The 22,055-nt window shown below is 50.1% G+C and overlaps 1 protein-coding gene across 3 annotated transcripts in view; it reads right to left on the minus strand.

The window, feature by feature from the left end:
• The window catches only part of LOC118217949 (protein quaking), a 97,516-nt gene extending 76,259 nt beyond the window's left edge, over positions 1–21,257 (minus strand). For all 3 annotated transcript variants that reach the window (XR_004763335.1, XM_035400205.1, XM_035400204.1), the window contains exon 1: positions 20,399–21,257. Coding sequence is in view for 2 of the 3 variants with exons in the window: in XM_035400205.1 (XP_035256096.1) it covers positions 20,399–20,540 (142 nt within the window). In the remaining variant the exon portion in view is untranslated. The remainder of the gene's footprint in view (positions 1–20,398) is intronic.
• Positions 21,258–22,055: the final 798 nt, after the last annotated feature.

Here is a 22,055-nt window from a genome sequence, read left to right on the forward strand (position 1 = left end):
AAGACAAGGGTGAGAAAGAGAGAGCGAGAGAGAGGGAGGGAGGGAGAGAAAGAAAGAAAGGGAGGGAGGGAGGGAGGGGGGCCCATCTCCCCAGCAGCACCTGCCTGTGTTTGTAATTACAGAGCCCAGCGAGAGGCGCCCGCATCGAGCGAGGAGGTTCGGGCGGGGGGGGGGGGTGCAGAGGGGAGGACTCAAACGGAGACGCCATCTGGGCCCCCACTTCCTGCGGAATTAGAATTCCGCCGCTCCCTCTCTTCCTCCCGGCCCGGCCCGGCCCGGCCCGGCTCTGGCCAACCAAACGCCGTTTCCCCCCCCCCCAAAAAGTACAGCGACCCTAAACGTTAACAGCCAACCACCTAGCACACCCAGCTGCTGTCGTCGTGGGAAACGCCTGGGTGAAATCCGCATAGCAACAGCCTTTCTTCCCTTTAGATTTTCCTCTGTCTTCCGTGTACTGCTTCTTGACATGACTGTTGCAGTCCTATGCGCAGCCAATAGCCAATAGACGCTAAAATATTTAGTTTTAGTCACAGACCGCAAACCGGTGACTACTGCTTAGGGCCTGGGAAAACAACAGTGTGTATGACCCGATACCGGGAGCCACTCTTAACTACCGTGACCATGGCCGAGCACTGCCTAGCAACAGCCAGGGACCGATGACCGTAGCCTGCCGCCCAGGATTAAAGACCGGTCGGAGGCAAGGGACCAGGGATGACCATTTATCGAGTTTGGACCATGAATGAAGTGCCTTCCCAGTCCAAAAGAAAAAACACAGCACAGATTGGGGGAGGGGGGAAATCAAATAAGGCTGCCCTCGCCAAAATCCATTTAATCAAGGTGAGCTCAAATGCAGGAGAAACGACAAAATAGCGACATAGCAACTGATTTCAGTGAAAATCCCAAATCGCAGAGAGAGAGAGAGAGAGACTGCAATTTTCCTTTATTTAAACACGCAAAACTCCAGTCGCATAACATTAATATATTCAACCCGATAACATCCTCATCCCCACCATCTCATACTAACCCCCCCCCCCCCCTTTTAACTCCAAAAAAAAAAAAAAAAGTTTAGAAAGAAAGAGAGACTGAGAGATGGAGCGAGAGTGGCTGTGGGAGAGAGATATGGGGAGGAGGGTGGGGGGGGGGGGGCACTTTTCTGCACTGCCTGACTCTGGCACAGACCCACTTCAATTAGCTCAATCTGCGAGGACGGAGAGCTAAAAGGGCCAATCTAATATTTATTAAAACGGGCGTGCAGCTCCACCGTACAGGCAGGGCAGTGCGATCAGGGAAATAAACCTGGCAACCCTCAGCATCTCCCTCCTCCACACAATCAGAGTGAGCAGGACCTGGCACTCTCACACACACACACACACACACACACACACACGCTGGCTCTTAAACAAATCTACACACACACACTGCCTCATAAACATGTTTACACACACGCACACTCACACACAGCCTCATGAACATACCTACACACACTGCCGCTTAAACAAATCTACACTCACACACAGCCTCATAAACATACCTACACACACTCACTCACATGCGCAACCACATACACGCAAATGCACACAATCACTCAGAAACAATCTCACCCACATACTCAAAAACCATAACACACACACACATGCATGCACACATTTATCCACATGCGCACACACAGCATCGGGAATAGAGATAATTCCAGCGCACAGATAACTGATGACACATGCACTCAAACATGCAGCCACAGGCACAGCCGGTAGGAGATGGTCCCTATGAGCACTGACGCATCACGGATATTTCATGGGCTGGGATCGCATCAATACAAACACAAACACACACACTCCAGCCACATCTGCACAAATGTGTACACAAACATACTCTCTCTCTCACACACACACACACACACACACACTGAGCTATGAGGTGCAATCTGATACAGTCCACTGTTTATGCAGTCGTGCAGGGTGGCCTTTGATTTGAGTGTGTGTGTGTGTGTGTGTGTGTGTGTGTGTGTACAGTATCTCTGTTTACTACGAGACAATGGCAGTACGATTGCAGCGGTTTGGTCGCTCTTCTATAAATACCTCGAAAAAAAAACGACGTCCCTGGGCCTTCTGTATCATTTATACATCATCACACGTCCAGCCACTCATGACAAACCCAACCGATCAGGAATGAGACAGATGCGGGCCAGACCGTTGTGTGGGACAGACCGTTGCGCACTCTGGGGCTCGTGGAGATTTCGGGCGGCTCCTGTGCTCCGGGTGAAAGGCAGGCTGTTCGCCCGTGCGCCGGTCTGATTTCTGTCCTATTTAAAAAGTGCAAGGCAGCACCTTCAACAGTCTGTCTGGTGCCTCTTTAATTTACTCAGCGCAAGAGCGCGGAGATTTGGAGCTTCGGGTCAGCGCATGCCAGCTCTGTAGTTAGCAGTGTGTGTGTGTGTGTGTGTGTGTGTGTGTGTGTCAGTCTGTCTGTCTGATTGTGTGCATCTGTGTGTACCGATGTGTTTCTGTGCATCTGTGTGTGTACCGATGTGACTCCGTGCATCTGTGTGTATTAATTCATCATTGTCATTCTGAGGATCTGTGTATGTCTCTGCTAGTTTTTCATTGCATGTGTGTGGGTGTGTGTGCCGATGTGATTGTTTGCATCTGTGTGTGTGTGTGTATGCATTTGTGTGTGCACTGATGTTACTGTGAGCATCTGTGTGTGTATGCATTTGTGTGTTCACCAATGTGATTGTGTGCATCTTTGTGTAGCAATGTGATGGTGTGCATTTGTGTGTGCACTGATGTTACTGTGAGCATCTGTGTGTGTATGCATTTGTGTGTTCACCAATGTGATTGTGTGCATCTTTGTGTAGCAATGTGATGGTGTGCATTTGTGTGTGCACTGATGTGACTGTGAGCATGTGTGTGTGTATGCATTTGTGTGTTCACCAATGTGATTGTGTGCATTTGTGTGTGTGCTGATGTGACTGTGAGCATCTGTGTGTATGCATTTATAATTGCCATTGCGTATGTCTCAGTGCATGTTTTTCAGTGCATGTGTGTGGGTGTGTGAAATGAAGGCCACATGTGAGAGGGTGTGTTGCATCACTGTGATTATACGTGTGCATGTGCATATGCGTATGAGTTTGTGTTTTTGTGTGTGAGAGAGAAACTGTAAAATAGACTGCGTGTGTGTGAGAGAGAGGGAGAGAGAAGCTGTGAAATAGAGAGAGCGAGTGTGCGTGTGTGTGTGAATGAGTGTGTGTGTGAGAGAGAGAGAGAGAGAGAAAGAGTGTGTGTGTGTGTATGAGAGAGAGTAAGCGATCGTGTGTGTGTGTGTGTGTGTGTGCGTGAGATAGAGAGCGAGTGTGTGTGTGTGAGAGTGAGTGTGTGTGTGTATGTGTGCGTGAGATAGAGAACGAGTGTGTGTGTGTGTGTGAGAGAGATAGAGAGCGAGTGTGTGTGTGTGTGTGTGTGTGTGTGTGAGAGATAGAGAGTAAGCGATCGTGTGTGTGTGCGCGTGCAGTGTTTCTCTTGAGCAATGCCGCCGCCGGGCCTGCTGACACACAGGAAGTGATGATTCTCCGCGGCGAGCGCTAATGCGCGCCCAGAGAGCGATTCCCCGCTGCGCTCGGGATGGCGGGGGGGGGCGCCGGGGCGGGGGGGCACGGCGATATGACAGCGCGCGGGCCGCGCAGCCTCAGGAGCAGGGACCACTAGGCGCTCACTTGCCACCTGGAACAGGCTGGCCGGCCCGCGCGGACACCCCCCCCCCCCACGCGCGTTATAATCGCCGAACGCGGCTCGGAGCAGAGCACGCCGTGGCAGCTGTGCCCCCCCCGCTCGCTCGTCAAAAAAATGCAATAAGCTATTATCGACGTTTAGGACGCTAATAACAAAAAACGCGACGAGGCCTCTTCACGTCGGGCTGTGTGTGTGTAGCGACCGCTAAGCGGATAGCGGAGGGGGGGGAGGGGGGGGCCTTTCAGCGCTGCACACGGGAGGATTAATGTTCACCTGCAAACTGCGGGCAGATTGTTACCCGTTTTTCATTGTTTCGCGCTATTCGCGAAGGTTATGGTTCAAATGGGGATCAGCAGTGGGGCACCAATTCCTAAATAACATGACTCCACCTGACGAGGTGGCGCGGTTTTTGTGTATGCCATATTAAAGTCATTTATACTGCTTTTAAACATAAAGCAAGTCATTAAGTCAGTGTTACTGGTTCCTAGCCTAAGATTCTGAAGACGTTAAATGTCTTCAGAAATTGGCTGCTGGTGGGTTGACCTTATTCAAATAAGCAAAGAACTTTTTAATTTAAAACTTATTTCAAGCACATGAGACTGTGCTAGTGAACAGGAGATCAGTTGCACTCAATCCACGCAGTACAAAATACGTCCTCCTTAATTGTGATCCAAAAAACACCAAATCTAAATTTAAAAAAAAACGAAATACTTAAACCGGACGTTCTTAAAATCTCTGGTCGTCTTCAGAGTTCTGATTCAACGTGACATAATTGTGCTGCGTGTCACGAGACAGAGTTCAGAGCTAATGGGTTTTAATGCCTGAACCAACGGCTGCATGCATCACATGACCTAGAATACGTTTAATAAACACGCACAACCTGCATTGCTTTCCTTCAGCCAATAGGCCTACATAAGTATTATTTTAATCCATAAATGTTTAACCGGTTTGTGACCAGCGTGTGTGTTGCATTTCGAGAAAAATGCAGTTTGACCGACCGTGCGTGACTGAAAGCTGCAGAACACCAAACAAAGGGAAAATTTCATTTTACAAATGGCACGGTCCAGAGAGCCGCGTTCTCATCTCTGTCGTGGTGTGGAAACCGGTAATAGAGTTTTTGCCAGTACGTACAGACGCAGCCCCTGAATTCAATCAAAAAAAAAAAAACACACACAGATGACTCAAGGGGAAAAGGGTCATTCAAACCTTCTGGAACAATTCAATTCAGCGTATCGCCATGCCGACGGGATTGCGCCACCCGGTTCCAGAAAAATGTTAATTTAAAAAATATATATATATATATATTTCAGTTATTTGATTGAATACCACTTTGGCTTAAGATGACTCGGCAGTTTTGATTGGATTGAGGAGAGAGAGAGAGAGAGAGAGAGACGGCCAGATACGAGACGAGCTCGACCGGTCAATTTGGAATCGAGAGAATTAAGAGAAATTGTCCATAAAATGGCCGCCTAATGGGCTTAAAGTTCCTTTGGAGGGTTGGCGGCGGCGGCGGGCCGAGTGAAAATGATTTTAAGGAACGGTTACGCTGTGCAGCGCCGCATCGCATTGAACCCTTTTCACACCTGCGCACAGGTAACGCCAGTCCCTCTGTTTCTGCAGTCACAGCACAGGATCAAATGGCAAACAGATACTGTGTGTTTGAATACCAGTGGTTGCTGCCATACTGTCTGTCAGGCTTGGTTTCTTTTCACCCCACCCCCCCCCCCCCCCTCAGAAATCTGAGCTGTCACCCCTCCTCATTCTCCCTCGCCCCCTCCCGACTCTGAGGCACAGCCACACACCTGGGAGGGGGGCTCGGTGACATGCTCATGGCACACTCCCGTACGGAAAGGGGGATTCTGCTGTACCCAAACATGGCTGAGATCTTCAGTCTCTTTTACACACAGCAAGTAATACCTAGCCAGGATAGTGTGTACTGTACCGGTGCACGTTGCTACCAAGCTAACGGTACTGGAAGCCGTATACATTACTACCAAGCTAACGGTTCTGTAAACAGTATACATTACTGCCAAGCTAACGGTTCTGTAAACAGTATGCATTACTACCAAGCTAATGGTTCTGTAAACAGTACACATTGCCACCAAGCTAACGGTTCTGTAAGCAGTACACATTGCCACCAAGCTAACGGTTCTGTAAGCAGTACACATTGCCACCAGGCTAACGGTTCTGTAAGCAGTACACATTGCCACCAGGCTAACTGTACTGTAAGCAGTATGGCTCGTGTCTCTGTTCTGCTGGTGTGTAGGTGTGGAGGCTGGTGTATAGGTGTGGAGGAGCAGCGTGACATTTGAGGAAAGGGTCAGGTAAACCTGCAGAAATTCTGTAGAAGTAATAAACCACCAGTGCCCCCGTGGTGGCAGAGTGCGCCTACACCTAAACAATGCTGATGAGAACGGTTTCCCCACAGGGAGGAGAGCAAGAGCACAGGCATAGAACTACTGCCACTGCTAACAGGCTAAGCCAGTGACACAGGTCACAGACAGACCAACTGCCACTGCTAACAGGCTAGGCCAGTGACTCAGTTCACAGACAGACCAACTGCCACTGCTAACAGGCTAGGCCAGTGACTCAGTTACCAAAACCAAAACTGTTCTGTAAGTGCTTCATGTTCTGGCAGATGGAAGCTGATAACGTTGTAAAACACACACACACATGCCCAGCGCGCGCACACACCTATTTACAGACGCCTCTAACAGACAAAACCCACTGGAAGAGTTTACGGTCAGACCAATAGGCTCGGTCCCCAGACAGACACTCCTAACGGGCTGACTGACAGATGTGATGCTGCTTACACCTCACACACACACACACACAAACACCAGCAGACAGGGCTCAGAGATGTCTGATGCACACACTGCTGCTAGCACACACACAAACACACACACACACACTGCTGGGAGATTTGATAAGGCAAGAGATCAGCCAGCAGACTGAAAGGCGCTGTGCGTCGACAACCGTGCCTCTTTCTGTGCGTCTGATTCAAATTAAATACACTTCAGGATCACTGAACCTTACAGGAGTAACACTCTATAATCATGCTGTGGAGAGCTCAGCTAGGCTCACGTCCCTGCCGCGTGTTTCTTGTTGTTTAAAATAGCTCAATGCGCCATTCTTCTTTGAAATCCAGCGACATCAAACGGTCTATTCATGTCCTTTTTATGTCTTTGTGACTCCACACCTGTTAAACTCCACACACCTACAGTGGATTTCATTATAACATTTTACAGTGTATAGTGTTGCATAACACCATATGATGTATTAATGATATGCAGAATTTTCCCCAGTTACTCTATCCCAGCTGCGAGGGGTTAGCTGAGGTGGGCAGCCACTGACCGGCAGCCTAACAACCCCATGACCCGTGTGATCATGTGACCCTGCCCCTGCCCACTGATTGGCCAGCTCAGGCTGCGGTATTGAATTGGCCAGGCTTTTTGCCTTCTGACACCGTCCTGCACTCCTGTCCAATACAATTCTCATTTCCCGTAGACTTACTGCTTCTTTCAGACTCCCCTCTCTGATTGGTTATCCCCTGACCTCTGACCCCGTGTACCGCTTAAGTACTATCGATGAGCTCTGAACCAACGTCAGATCGCGTCAGATCAATTCAACTCCGCGCGGGTGTTTTTCCTACGGGTGCAGCGAACGCTGCCATATTGCTCAGTTCTCGTGTAGCCGGTGTTCTGGGGATGAAATGATTTTGAATCAGCCAGACAAATTGAAGCTAACGGAAAACTGTCTCGTCGCGGCGGCGTCGGTATCCGCGCCCGGTTTGTCTGACAGAAGGAGCGCGCTCTCGTCCCCGCTTGGAGGGCCGGAGCGCGAGCGCTGTGTGCGTGTGCGTGTGCGTGCATGAGGCTTTGGCTTTGCTCACACACTGGTATTAGGGCGTGGGAGTGCAGCATGACCGTCTGAGCTGATTACGCACCACCTGGGATTGTGTGTCTGTGTGAGAGAGAGAGAAAAAGAGAGAGTGCGTATGTTTGTGTGTGTGTGTGTGTGTGTGTGTGTGTGTGAGAGAGAGAGTGTCTGTATGTGTGTGTGTGTGTGTGAGTGAGAGAGAGAGGGAGTGTGTGAGTGTGTGAGAGAGAGAGAGAGAGAGAGAGAGAGAGAGAGAGAGAGAGAGGGAGTGTGTGAGTGTGTGTGAGAGAGAGAGTGAGTGAGAGAGAGAGTGTGTGTGTGTGTGAGTGAGAGAGAGAGAGAGGGAGTGTGTGAGTGTGTGAGAGAGAGAGAGTGAGAGAGAGAGAGGGAGTGTGTGAGTGTGGGAGAGAGAGAGTCTGGCGCAGCGCGAGGCCACGGTCGCGCTGAAGCGGCTCCAGCTAGCGGCCCAGAGTAATGCGCGCTGTCTCACTGTCTCACTGTCTCACTGTCTCACTGTCTCAGAGAAGCTCCTTGGATACGGCCAGCTGTGTTCTCAGCCCTAAACACAAGGCTGCGTTTTAAATCTCTCTCTCAAACGGGGACGCGAGAAAAAAACCGCCAGCGCGATTCCGCTCGGGCCCGCCAACTCCGAAGCGACGGGGGGGGGGGCGGTGTCGTGACCCCCCCAAGGTGACCTTACGGACCCCCCCCTTAAAGCGTGTTCGAGTCCGCTCTGAGACCGCGACCCCTACAGACCCGGCGTGACCCCCCCCCTCAAAGCGCTCCTGACCCCGCCGTGACCCCTTTAATAAACTGAGTAAACACGACGGCCCCGCTGAGTGATTGCGAGCGGCGGCGCCCTGTGACCCCCTTCTGTTGGACTGCGACCCCTCCGTGACCTCTCTGCGACCCCCTCGTTACCCTTTGACCCCTCTCTGGGACTGCGACCTCATTGTGACCGAGCGGAGCGACCGTCACGGCATCGACAGGCTGCGCTTGTCAGTTTCAGTTCTTATGCAATCATTTCACACGCTGTGCAAGCTGAGAGGAAAAAATGCATTTGAAATTAACCAATATTTGCTTTAAGAACTGTGTATTTATATTAACCTTATATCAACAATTTTAAATCTCTTGTGAGGTAGACTCGACAGTTCTTTGTTCTTTGCTTGGTGGTTTGATATGGACAGCAGCTATACCATGCAAATGTGGACTCAGTTTTCTCAGGTGGTCCTTCCATCAAAGTAATAACTAAGTTGGAAGTATTGTTGGTTGGCTGGTAGGGGGTGAATTTCCCTCTGGTCAGACAGCCCCCAGCGCCCCAGTGCAGTGACGGGGACGCTGTGCTGCAGGAGACGATGTCTTTCGGACGAGATGTTACACCGAGGTCACCGTGCTCATTAAAAGTCCCCGTGACACTGGTTTCCTGGCTGAATTCCCGACCTGGCCCCCTCAGTCTGCCACCTAATCATCCCCTGATTTAATTGGCTGAAAAACTGTCCGCTCCCTGTCCACCTCAGCTAATGTGTGGGGAGCGTTCTGGCACAGAATGGCTGCCGTGCGTCTCCCAGGTGGGTGCTACGCATTGGTGGTGGTTGAGGTGAGCCCCCCCCCCCCATCACTGTTTTGCATGGGTAGTCCCAGAATCTGTGCGGTGATGTAATCTGCCTGATGGGAGCCTTGCTGATCTGGGATGGACTGTGACCCAGCTGATACTTAGATGGGGCCCTCTCTAAATCACACACATTTCACAAATATTTATTTAGCGTTCGTGCACTTGTCACTTCATGCCGTGTTTCCCCTACTCAAAAGCGCACAGATGAGTAACGTACCCCCCCTCCCTCCCCCCCCTCCCCCCCCACCCACCCCACTTCACAAACATAACAAAATGATGCAATTACGCGAGATGTAACTAAGGGCAACGGAGCCCTCTGTAGTGTCATCCACCCGACTCTTCCTGAAAGCTGGGAGAGCCGCGAACGTTTCCATTACCGCCAAAAGCGCACTCGGGGCGCGCGGCCACTGAACCGGCAGATCTTGGGGAAATCAGGCAGGGGATTAAACAGAGGAGCCAATCGGTCTCCCCCCCCCCTCCCCCCTCCAAACGCCACAGACTCACCCCCACCCTCCTGACACACACCCACCCACTACAGGAAAGGGAAATCGTCCTTTTAAAAAAAAAAAAGGCGCAATTTTAAACATGTATTCAGTCGCGTCTATTTTTCCGCCCCGTCTGGCGGCAGTTTTACTTTCGGTCATGTGCTCCGCGCGTCGAATCACCCGCTCCCTCTCACATCCGCCCAACTCCCACCCCCCCCCCCCCGCCTCCACCCCCCTCAACCCCCCACCCACTCCCAAAACCCTGCAGAGGAAAGGAGCCTGTGTTACTATACATCAGGATCCAAGTTCATTCTGGAGAGATTGACTTTGCCGCCGCCCCCCCACACTCCCCCCTCCCCCCTCCCCTTTCTCCCTCCACTTCCACATCTTCACTTCAGTTCTGAATTAATTAATGACTTCACTTATGTGATGAATGGGGGCTACTCAGTCTAATTACAGGATGAACTGGACGCATTTTCCGGGGCCCCCACGGGCCCCTTGGGACGCTTCAGAAAGGAAAGACTCTTCCTTCCTTCGGCCAACTGCTCTCCTGCACCTCTTTAGCGGTAAAGAGGCCCCCCGCAAAAAAAAATCAGTCTGCGTACCGTTAAGCCGTGCCACCAGTGCCCTCCGCCCATCGCCCGCCCGTCCTGCCGACAAAAAAACAACGAGGGGTCGGGCAGGAGACCGCGGCCCTGGCCAGATACCCTCGCCCGCCCTGGTGGGCATTTCACGGGGGTATTTGGCCGTGCCTGTCGTCTGTATTTCGTTTTTTGGTCTCGGAATTCAGGCGATGACGTGCGTAACTGTACCCCCGCACACAGCACACGGGACGAGTCGTGGGTCATGCTGGGATGGGCGAATAGGAAAAGGGCAGGCGTGTCGTCATGGAAGCCAGAGAGGAGCTCCACCAATCACGTAGTACGTTAATAGCACACCGCCAACAGTGATTGGACATTCTAAAGATTATTATTAACATAATATATAATTTTATTTATTAATTAAATCTCATGCGTAATGTTTATTTACATTTTCCATATAACGTGGCGGATGAAACCGTTCACTTAGTTCAGAATCGATTAATTGAAACACTTATCATATACGTAACTATAGAGCGTCTATGTTTTTGATTATTGTATTTTTTTTCCTACACATACTTTCGTATGCAAGACAGATCCCTTTGAGGGTAAAAATAAAATCAACTTTAGTGAATTATTATATTATTGTAATTAATTCTAGATAATTCAGCTTATACGAGTCCATAAGGAGTGATGATATCATAACTAAACGTTCTCTACCGGAGTATAAAACGTGCTGTTATCATAGCCGATTTAACACTGAACATTTTGCTCTGTTCTCTCCACAACACCCTGCTGCTGTTCCCACAGGCTCGGCGCGCCCCCCCCCCACCCCCCCTCACCCCCCCCCCCCCCCCCCCCCCTTACCGGAGGATGGGCTGCAGTGTCACTTCAGCGGCAGCTCGTGCGATTAAATTCATCACCTTTATTACGGAGAGCGGGCAGCCCGGCACGGCTGAGCGCGCTAACTGCGGGCGGAGAGGGAGCATTCCTCAGCGCTAACGGCCGACCCGTCCGCGCATCCGCCCGCCGCGCCCCCCCCCACCACCGCGCCCCCACCCCCCCCCACCCCCCCACCGCCGCGGACCCACCCCCACCCCCCCCCAAATCCGTCCTGTCTGCTCCAGGCCACTGCGCAGACGACATCACTCACAGGGCTGGAGCAGTACGCACAATCACACACAAGCACGCACGCACACATACATACATACAGTACATACATACATACATACACACACACACACACATACATACATACATACAGTACATACACACACACACACACATGCACACACACACATACATACATACATACATACATACACACACACACCACGCACATAAACGCACAGATTTTTTGTCATCATTTATTCATCCAAAAATAAGCAAGCATGTTAAATCCATAGAACTGAAAGAGGGTGTGTCTTTTTCACGTCTATGTGAATGCACTAATAATTCCACACAATTTACAAGCCCCTGAAAAAATCTTTACTGCCATTGAGATGACATCTGCAGAAACACACACACTTGCATGCACACACTCTTACACACACACACACACACACACACACACACACACACGCATAAAGACACACAACCCTGTACAAATACCATACCGTGCAATCACACATGTTCATGCACAATCACACACAATCTCACACACACTCACAAGGACGTAAACACACAGACATACATACACAAGGACATAAACACACACACACGCGCACACACACACACATGCACACACACACACACACTCACGCACACACACACACACACACACACACACACACACACACACTCACGCACACACACACACACACACACACACACACACTCACGCACACACACACACACACACACACACACACACACATACCCACACACACACATACCCACACACACACACACACACACACACACACACACGCACATAAGCGCAGAATTCCGAGCCGCTGTAGCTCGCTGACGTATCGCTGCGTTTTGGGGACCGCAGGAGGCGTCTGAGCCCCTTCCGTTCCCGACGAGGTCTCGGTTTCTCTGCCGCGACAGACGATGCCGCCGCCACTCGCTCGCCGCTTTATTTATGTCCTACCCGCCAACGCTCTGGGGGCCCCGCCGCGGCGGGTATAGCGGCGTGCGCGAGAAAACAGCGGCTCGAAAAAAAGCTTCACGTGTGATCAATGTAGCGCCCCGGCGCAGGCTGTTCAGGGTTTTTTTTCTTCCCCCCCCCCCCTTCGTCTCCGCCGTAGGGCGGAATAACGCTGAGGTCCGCGAAAAATAGAAAATAAAAAATGGCGAGCTGTTCGGCGGTGGTGGCAGCGGCGGGCTTCACCGGCGGAGTCCTGCTGCGGCAGCGCCGAGCCTGTCGCCCGGGGGGGGGGGGGGGGGGGGGGTGTCTGTAGAGCTCAGGGCGACACCCGCAGACGAGGAAACCCCCACCAGCGTACTCGTGGATCCAGCGCGGCGCTGAGCTGGTGACTGCGCCTCATCATCGCTGTTAGCCGAGACCCACAGCTGGGAACGTACAGTCATCGGTGTTAATCCCTGAGCTGTGTCCTGAGGAGGCCCCATGTGCATGATCCCCATCGGGGGCTCGGAGTGTGTTTTAAATCAGCGCCGGTCCTGAGTCAATGACCAGGTCCAGACCCCTGGAAACCAGGTTAGCGGGTGAGCTGGAAACCAGGTTAGCGGGTGAGCTGGAAACCAGGTTAGCGGGTGAGCTAACTGTAATAATCAGCTTTAATCGAGCAGCTGAGTGCGCAGTAACTGAGGGTATATATCAGCACGCCCCCGCGGCTCTCTGGGACCAGGGCGAGAAGCCCTGCTTTAAAAACTGCGCTGTTTCACAGACACCACCGATCGGCCTGCGTCCATCCACAGCCCTGGTGTGTGTGTACTCTGCTTATTCAACACCCCCACCCCCCCACCCCCAATCCCCCCCACCCAGACACACAGGCCATCGAATCCTGTTTCATCTCAGCCTTCAGAGCCCATCTGATCGCTGTCCAGGCTCCGTCCAATCAGATTAACTTTGACATCTCGGCACACGCTAATAAGGTTTTTTTTTTTTTGCGCGTGTGAAGTTTGTGTATCTTAACGCGAATGCACTTTAAAACAGACAGTAAAAAAGAACACTCCTTTGACAGGTCAGCAGATTGCTGTTATTATCACGGCGTGGTTTTCAGCACGTAAGTAACGAGAGCCTTTTTCTGGAGATACCGCCGGCGAGCGGTTGTGCCTGCAACAGCAAAACACCTTCGCTGCCTTGAACTAAAAAAAAAATCCCTGCTTTTTTTTTTTTTTTTTTTCCAAACACGCACTTAATCTCCCGCTCCAGCTCTTCCAGCCGCGCCTGTCCTGCGCGTAACGGCTCGCTCACGCGCGCACGGAGACGGGCGTCGGCCGCGATCTGCCCGCCGTGCTGGCTGCCGCCGGCGGCCGAGCCGCAGCGAGACGCTCCCCGCGGCGGCGGCCCAGTTACCGCGGAAATTTAAAGCGGAGTGCAGGACGGAGCCCGAATATCACGGCGTCGGTGATTCAGAGGGAACCGGAGAGAGAGCGTGAGGCACACGTGCAGGAGCACACCGGTCCAAACACACTGACACACACAGACACACATGCACACACCCACACACCGACACACACACACACACACACTCACACACACACACACACACACACCGACACACACCATCACACACACACACATGCACACACAGACACCGACACACACACAACATCACACACACACACACGCACACACACTGACGCACACACACACACACATGCACACACAGACACCGACACACACCATCACACACACACACGCACTCGCTCACACGCACACACAGATAGATGCACACATACACACACACAAAATTAAGAACACGTATACATTATATAAATGTACATATGTGTTATATTGGTGTAGACTATTATTATCATTCAAATGTGTTTCCAAAGCATATGCTGTTAACAGTTAAAGTGGACAGAGAGAGGGAGAGAGAATGAAACAGAGAGAGCAGGGCAGTGAACACTAATGATCGGCCGCTTGCTTGTATGCCCTCCCCTTAGACCCCGAGTCTGAACTGGTTAACTGCTTTAAACACACGGATAATATCAGATTCTCTGCATGCACAGCTCATACATGCACACACAGCACACACAGCTCACACATGCACACACAGCTCACACACACAGCTCACACGTGCACACACAGCTCATACATGCACACACAGCTCACACATGCACACACAGCTCACATGTGCACACACATGCACACACAGCTCACACACACAGCTCATACATGCACACACAGCTCGCACGTGCACACACATGCACACACAGCTCACACACACAGCTCACACATGCACACACAGCACACACACACACAGCTCACACATGCACACACAGCACACACACACATGCACACGCAGCTCACTCATGCACTAGCATCTCACACATGCACGCACAGCTCACACGTGCACTAGCGTCTCACACATGCACTAGTGTCTCACACATGCACACACAGCTCACACATGCACTAGCGTCTCACACGTGCACTAGCGTCTCACTCATGCACTAGCGTCTCACACATGCACTAGCGTCTCACACATGCACTAGTGTCTCACACATGCACGCACAGCTCAAACATGCACTAGCGTCTCACACGTGCACACACAGCTCACATGCACAGGTGGATCGTACACAGCTGGGGCAATGTCTTTTTACGCATTTCAGGCAAAATCGTCCTATTTTTCCTTGTGTGTTTCGTGTATAGCTACAGCTATAAGAGCATCTTTGTTTTGGGTGTTATGTATGAGGGTGTGGGAGTGTGGGGGGTGGGTGGGCGGTGGAGTTGTGAACAAGCTTTAACTGCCATTTGTCTTACCTGCTATTGTACAGAAAGATTGGTTGCCTTCATTAATTTTCTTGAATCAGGTATATAAACTGAAAATAGCTTATTTTATTTTATTTGCACACAGTAAAACGGTAAAACTGGCAATATATTAAAGGGACAGTGCCAGATGAAACCCAAGAGGGCTTTTATAATTACCTCCTCTAGTGATATTAGCTAGGCCATAAGCAAAGCAACACAAAAACAAGACAAGCCAATAAGCAGATATATATGCACATTTTTTTTTTAAATATCTGTTTTGCGTTGATGACCTCGGCAATTAAAGTGGGCAGGGAATCCAAGGGACTGTGTGGCCAATCGGATGCGGGCTACTGTTTAATAGTTTAGTTTAGTCAGAGCATGAGGACGTTTCAGGGAAACGGCTTAAGATAAAGCTGCCATGTGTGTCTGGTCTGGTGGGCGTTCCCACGTAGAGAACTGGAAAAGTATTAAAGGACAAGGAGGAGAAATATTACCCCACTATTTACCCCCTCTCTACCAGTCTCTCTCACACACACACACACACACAAACGCATGCGCACATGCAGACATACATACGCACATGCACGTGTGCACACGCGCACACAAATGCGTGTACACATACACGAGACACACACAGACACAAACGTACACACATAGACACGCACAAACACACGCAAACACATATACATACGCATGCACACACACATACACACACATGCACGAGACACACAGACACGCACAGACACACACGTGCAAACACGGTCACACACATGCACGCGTACGCACACCCACGCGCGCACACAACACTCGCGCAGACACAGTCACACACGTGCACGCGCACGCACACCCACACGCGCACACACAAACAACACACACGCACTCGAGACAAACACACAGTTCACAGAAAGCTGCGTCAGATTCCTCAGCTTGCAGAACGCAGCTGTGATATCACTTCTCTGCTCTATGTTCTGTGTGAGAGGCCAGAGTGCTGCGTTCAGCAGACAAAGCCCTGGAAGTGAAACCAGTGTCTCAACAGTCCTCTGTGATCTGGACAAAAGGGGAATGTCACATATGGCCAACGTGCCTCCAACTGCATTCTAACGACCAGAGTAAACATTACAGAACAAGCACGGGAGTCACACTTCAGTTATGCATGCATTCAGCCCCGAGCCCACTCAGAGAGATACACTGCATAAGGAGGGGAAAGAGAAACAAATTCTGCCCCGCACACACACACACACACACACACACACACACACACACTTTTGCATACTCACTCACGCAAACACTCACACATGCGCACGCACACAATCTCACATATTCACTCACACACACATGCTCAGAAAAACACAGACACACACACCACACACATACACTCTCACACATACACACACAGACACTCACACACACACACACCCACACACACACACACGGTTGTAGCCCCAGACTACGTTTGATACCAGAGCTACTTTTCTACCCATGGTAATGGCCGGCTGCCGGTACAGGTTCGGCGATAGCCTCGAGTGAAAAGGCACAGAGAACCGAGCAGCATCCACACTGTCGTCTCTCCCACTCTCGCTTAACTAGTTCCTTTTACTATTCCGGTCACTTCTGTTCGGCACTGAAACCGGGCAACAACGGCGCGAAGGAGAAGTGAAACCGTCAAGTTCTGTCAAGACATTTTTTATTTATTTATTTATTTATTTTTTTAACGCCGGTCTCGTCTGCGAGCTAAAACCTTGTGTAAACTTCCCCCGGATAACCCGCGTTTTTCACTGGTTTACAACGCGGCTCCGGCTGCAAAACAACGGTAAAGCTTTATGAACTTTCAGGAGGGACAAGCACCTCGTCGCTTTCCTCCGCGGTGAAACGTCAGCCGAAGAACACCGGGGCCGAACGCCGCGGGAGGCGAGGACGCGAACGGCCAGGGCGCTGTGCGATAGGCCGATGCGTCATGCGCTGAATTCTAGGTAATGCTGACGTTGTTTTTTTTAGCAGACCGGCCCCGACAGCACAATTCCCTGCGTGCGTGTGGGCGTCTGGGTGCAGCTCTTCGCGTGCGAGCGTGCACGTGCGTACTAGTGCGACCGCGTTCGTACGTGGAATTTGCAGCACATGCATGTGTGTGTGTGGGTGTGTGAGCATGTGCACGTGAAGGCTCTTATAAATGAACGTGCATGAGTTTGTCCGTGCTTCTGTGTGTGTGTGTGTGTGCGTGCGCGTGCGTGTGTCTGTCTGCATGTGTGTGTATGTCTGTCTGCGTGTGTGTGTGTGAGCATGTAAACGTGAGGGGTCTTATAAATTAACATGCATGAGTTTGTGTGTGCTTCTGTGTGCGTCTTTGTGTGCATAAGTGCGAGCGTTTGTCTGTCTGCATGAGTGTGTGCGTGTGCCTGTGTATGTGAATGTGCGGGTTTGTGCGTGTGTCTGTCTACGTGTGTGTGTGTGTGTGTGTGAGCATGTAAACGTAAGAGCTCATAAATGAACATGCATGAGTTTGAGTCTGCTTCTGTGTGTCTGTGTGCATCTTTGTGTGTGCTTGCATGCGTGCGTTTGTTTGTCTGCACGAGTGTGTGTGTGTGTGTGTGTGTGTGAGGCTCTCACGCACAGCTGTGTGTGCCATCAGGGCCTCTCACACACCAGGAATTTCACCACAGATGATTCATTCTGTGCTGACGAGAAGAAAAAAAGAAAAAGTACCTCGTGAGCGAGTGTGTCCGTGATTAGCCACAGCGGCGGACACTCGCTCATGTGCCAAATTGCGCTCGGCCAATCACGTGCTGCATCCAGGCCCTGCATCCGAGCAAGGGCCAAATCCCAGCGGACAGATACCATTTCACACCGCGAACAACACCGTACACCAGCAGGTACATAAAACACTGGCTCGACATTCACACACACACACACGCGCACACACACACGCACACACGAAGACAGGTGACATTCTTTTGTAGGTTATGTCTTACGGTTACTCATAGCCGTGATTGAGCACCACCTATATGCAGATTTTTTTTTTTTCATAGGAAGATATTAAGCTGCAATACTTTACAAAAGATTTTTTTTTGTCTTAGGAAGACATTAAACTTCAAACAACAGCAACAACAACAAAAAAACGGTGTGCTGTAGCCTTGTTGAAAAAAGTGCTTTAAAAAGCGACAGCCAACTTTAAAACAAGGCTTTTCTGGAATCATATGGCATCTAACGAAATATATATGAAGGGGTGGGGTGGGGTGGGGTGGGATGGGGTGGGCAGGTGGTGGTGGGCGAAATGTATATATTTTCCCCAAACTCCAAGTGTGTCCAAATGCCCTTTTTCAAGGCTGCCCAACCAAATCCTCTGCTCCTCATTCACTAAGCAATAGGCTACAAGGAACACGCCAGAGGTGGTGCCGTGGGAGGGGGGGGGGGCTGTCCTATCCGCTGGGTTTATTGTAATGACCAGCCGATAAAACCCCTTGTGCGCTCCCCTCCAGTGACCGCAGCTACACTCCTCGCTCCCTTCCCTCTCCAAATACCCTGCTGTTACTCTTCGCTTAAGGTCGCTCCTTCTCCAATCAATACCCTTTCACGAAGAGGCAGACTTATTTTGCCCGAGGCTAGGACGAGGGGGTGGTGGGGGGGGGGGGGGGGGGGGGGCAAACGTTCTGTATGGCTCCCGACTTCCCGACTCGACTCACTTGTTCGAACTGGTGGGGGTTGCGAGGGAGACGGGGGTCTCGATTAGCACCAGCACGTGAAGGACGCGCAATGGGGGTTATCAGACCGCGAGCCTATAAATTCCTCAGCGAATCAGAATCGCAATAAAACATTTATTCGCTCTCACAGAACAAAAGACGGATGTGTACTCTAGCGCTAGTTAACCTATTATAGTGGCCGTTTTTATAAAGTTAGCGACTGTAAAAGCGGAATTTAAAGCGCCGCCGAGGGGTGATACTTGGTTCTCCTGCACTCTGGACTCTTCGCTGAACTCGATGAAGAGCCCCCTGGCGCTCGATCTGGCTTCGCCCACACAAGTTTACCAGTTCGGCGTGAAACGCGAGTTATTTTCCAATCAACTTTTGAATGCCGTCTAACCCACCTGCAGTCAGCTCACGCCCCTGTCACTGTTCTGAGGGGTCGCACGAGTATAATGCTGTGGATATTGTTTTTAAAAGAGTAGGCCTAACATGTATATCCAGCTCTATGGAACAAAAATAAGTCAAACAACAAAAAGAAGTTGAACTCTAAAGGAAGGCCAGTGATAATCACAGTTAATATCACAAGTTTACTTTTAGTAGCAGATAATTTAGACTCTGGACATATTACAGTATAGGCTTCCCATGGTTACAGTTTTATACTAATTAGATATTTCACTCAGTTAAGTACCTTTGGTGCAGTGTCTTAATGCGCAATGGGCGTTCTGTTAAATGTTGCACACCTGCTTCGCACTGCTTTTGACCTGACATTTGAAGGCTTTGTATTAACGGTCATTGTATTAACGGACATTATCCCGTAATTAGTAGGCTATTTTGGAACTGTAATATCGTAACATAGTTATTTTTAATTTTGTCACTAAGAATAAATGTTTTTATAAGTATAATACTTACATAAATAACATCGTCGAGGGAAATCAGTTGGAGGTGAATGAGTTTATTTCACAATTGTCCACATAGAGAAAGGGCGTAGCGAACGCTTGTAAAATGTAGTTTGTTGGATCGCTGCATATTAATCAAAGCGCATACAAAAGTCTCGATGTAACACTGTTTTCGTGATGTCACAGTTTGCGATTAAATGGATTGGGAAATTTTGATTTATTGGTCAATATCTATTTAACCGCGTGGAGCAGTTAGAGGTTGCCACTACGTAGACAACCTAAAATATAGCCTATATGTGGTTCCAAGCCTAGGAATTTAGGAAATGTCTGGTACTTAGCAGCACTGTACACCTGCAATTTGTTTTATGCACATGCCAGATTATGGAACGGGTATGCAGCATTTCCCGTCGCTGTAGTCGGCTGATCGCAATTTCAAAGTAGACAGCATCGAGAGCTCCGGTTAGTGCCAACTCAAATTCGATAAATACGATAACAATAAGATAAACAAAAGGGAAAAGATAAAGCTCGGCGGCACCCGTTCGTGATTTTCTCTGTTCGGATCATATGACATATAGGCTACTCAAGCTCCCACCCCCCACCCTCCCCCACCAGAAAATAACAGATCGTATATTTAATTTGCACACATCGATCCGGGTTTGGATACCTTCGTCCAGCAGTCGCTCGAGGTGGTTGAAAATCCCGCAGAAGTTGGGCAGACTGCTCATCAGTTTCTTGTCGTTCATAAGCTGCATGAGATAGTCTGGGGTCGGCTTCGGTTTCTCCTTCGTTTCCATTTCCCCAACCATATTCCAAAAAAAAAAAAAAAATCACGCACCCCTGACAAAATCGAGGAGCAAAAAAAAAAAAAAAACAACACTAAAAACGTATAAATAAACACACGATATAAAATACAGGCTCGTACGAGAGGCGCGCGATGTGTCTATTCCACCCTCTGTCCTGTCCCCTCTGGCTAGCTAACGCAGCAAGCCCTTCTGCCTCGCGGTGCCGCGATCACTTTCTTTATGCACAGTGCTGCGATTGTGTTCCTTCTCCTCTCACTTGCTGCAAAGGAAGATACAAAAAAATAAATAAAACAGAGAAAAAAAAGAAAACGGGAAAAGAGGGTGAGAGGTAGTTTCTTCTTTTGAACGATGCCCTTATAATTCCACAAGTTGCTCAGAATGAAGAATAAACTCCCGTGTGCCCCACTGTTCTTGAATCTTTAATTTTTTTAATAAATCTGTCTTGTCCTTCTTCGTAACGAATGTCTTAAGGCCGTTTAAATGTCCCTTTTCCCCGAAGTTCAGAAGCGCTTGCGGTATGTGTTATCTGTGTCTGTGCACCGAAAATGTCTATCTCTCCTGTCTCTTGCTCTCAATAACGGAGCTTTTCAATGAAGCTGGCGTTTCGGTCTCCGACAACTGTCTCGCTCTGCTTTGCCTGGGCTCGCGGCCCGTCACATGATCAGACTGCACAGCAGAGTCCTTCCAGTCCAGAGCGTGCGCGCTGCTGTGCCGAGTGTGGGAGGGACACACGCGCGCGTACAAACACACAAACACACAGACTCTCTCTCTCACCCCCCCCCCCCTCCCTCTCTCTCTCAGTGAACAAGGGTAAAGTCAGGGCAACAACTGCATTGGTGACAAAGAGAGGAGAAGGGACCTGGTCTGGTATAGGGGTGTAGGACTAGAGGGGAAGTGTTGGACACTGTTTTAATTTTCAGGTGTACATATAGCCATGGAAAGCACACATAATGCCTTCTACATGGAGAATCTGTGAGCCGATTAACTCAAATTAGGATGGATATAAACTTGTGTGTGTGTGTGTGTGTGCATGCGCATGGATGAAAACAAGTGTTGGCGTTTTTCAGATATGCTAAAAAAACAAAACACAAACAAACACATTTTGCAGCATAAGGCTCACTTTAAAATCCACACACGCTTGCCAGACTGTGGAGTCCACTTGGTTCCCATGTCGCCTGCATCCGCGAACGCTTCCAGAACCGCTGAGTTCCGTCTCTCCTCCCACCTCTTGGCTAACCGCTCCGCTTGTGTCTTTCCATCTTTTCCTCTCCCCACGTGTTCGTTCCTTCCCACAGAGTCCCGCTGCCTGGGACGGGGCCGCAGGCTAAACCAGGTCAGCCCCCCCCCCCCCCCAACCCCCCAAAACCACAGGAGCCTTTTTGCATGTCAAACAGGTGCGGCGATTGTAGGGGCCGGCGACGTGACTCTTTTGTGATCATCTTTTCGTTTATTAAGCGCTGTTTCCATCTTTTATTTTTTGTTTAATAAGAGCTGTTGTGATCTTTATTTTTGTTTGTT

Source organism: Anguilla anguilla, chromosome 18, assembly GCF_013347855.1.
Source record: "Anguilla anguilla isolate fAngAng1 chromosome 18, fAngAng1.pri, whole genome shotgun sequence".
Lineage (NCBI taxonomy): Eukaryota > Metazoa > Chordata > Actinopteri > Anguilliformes > Anguillidae > Anguilla > Anguilla anguilla.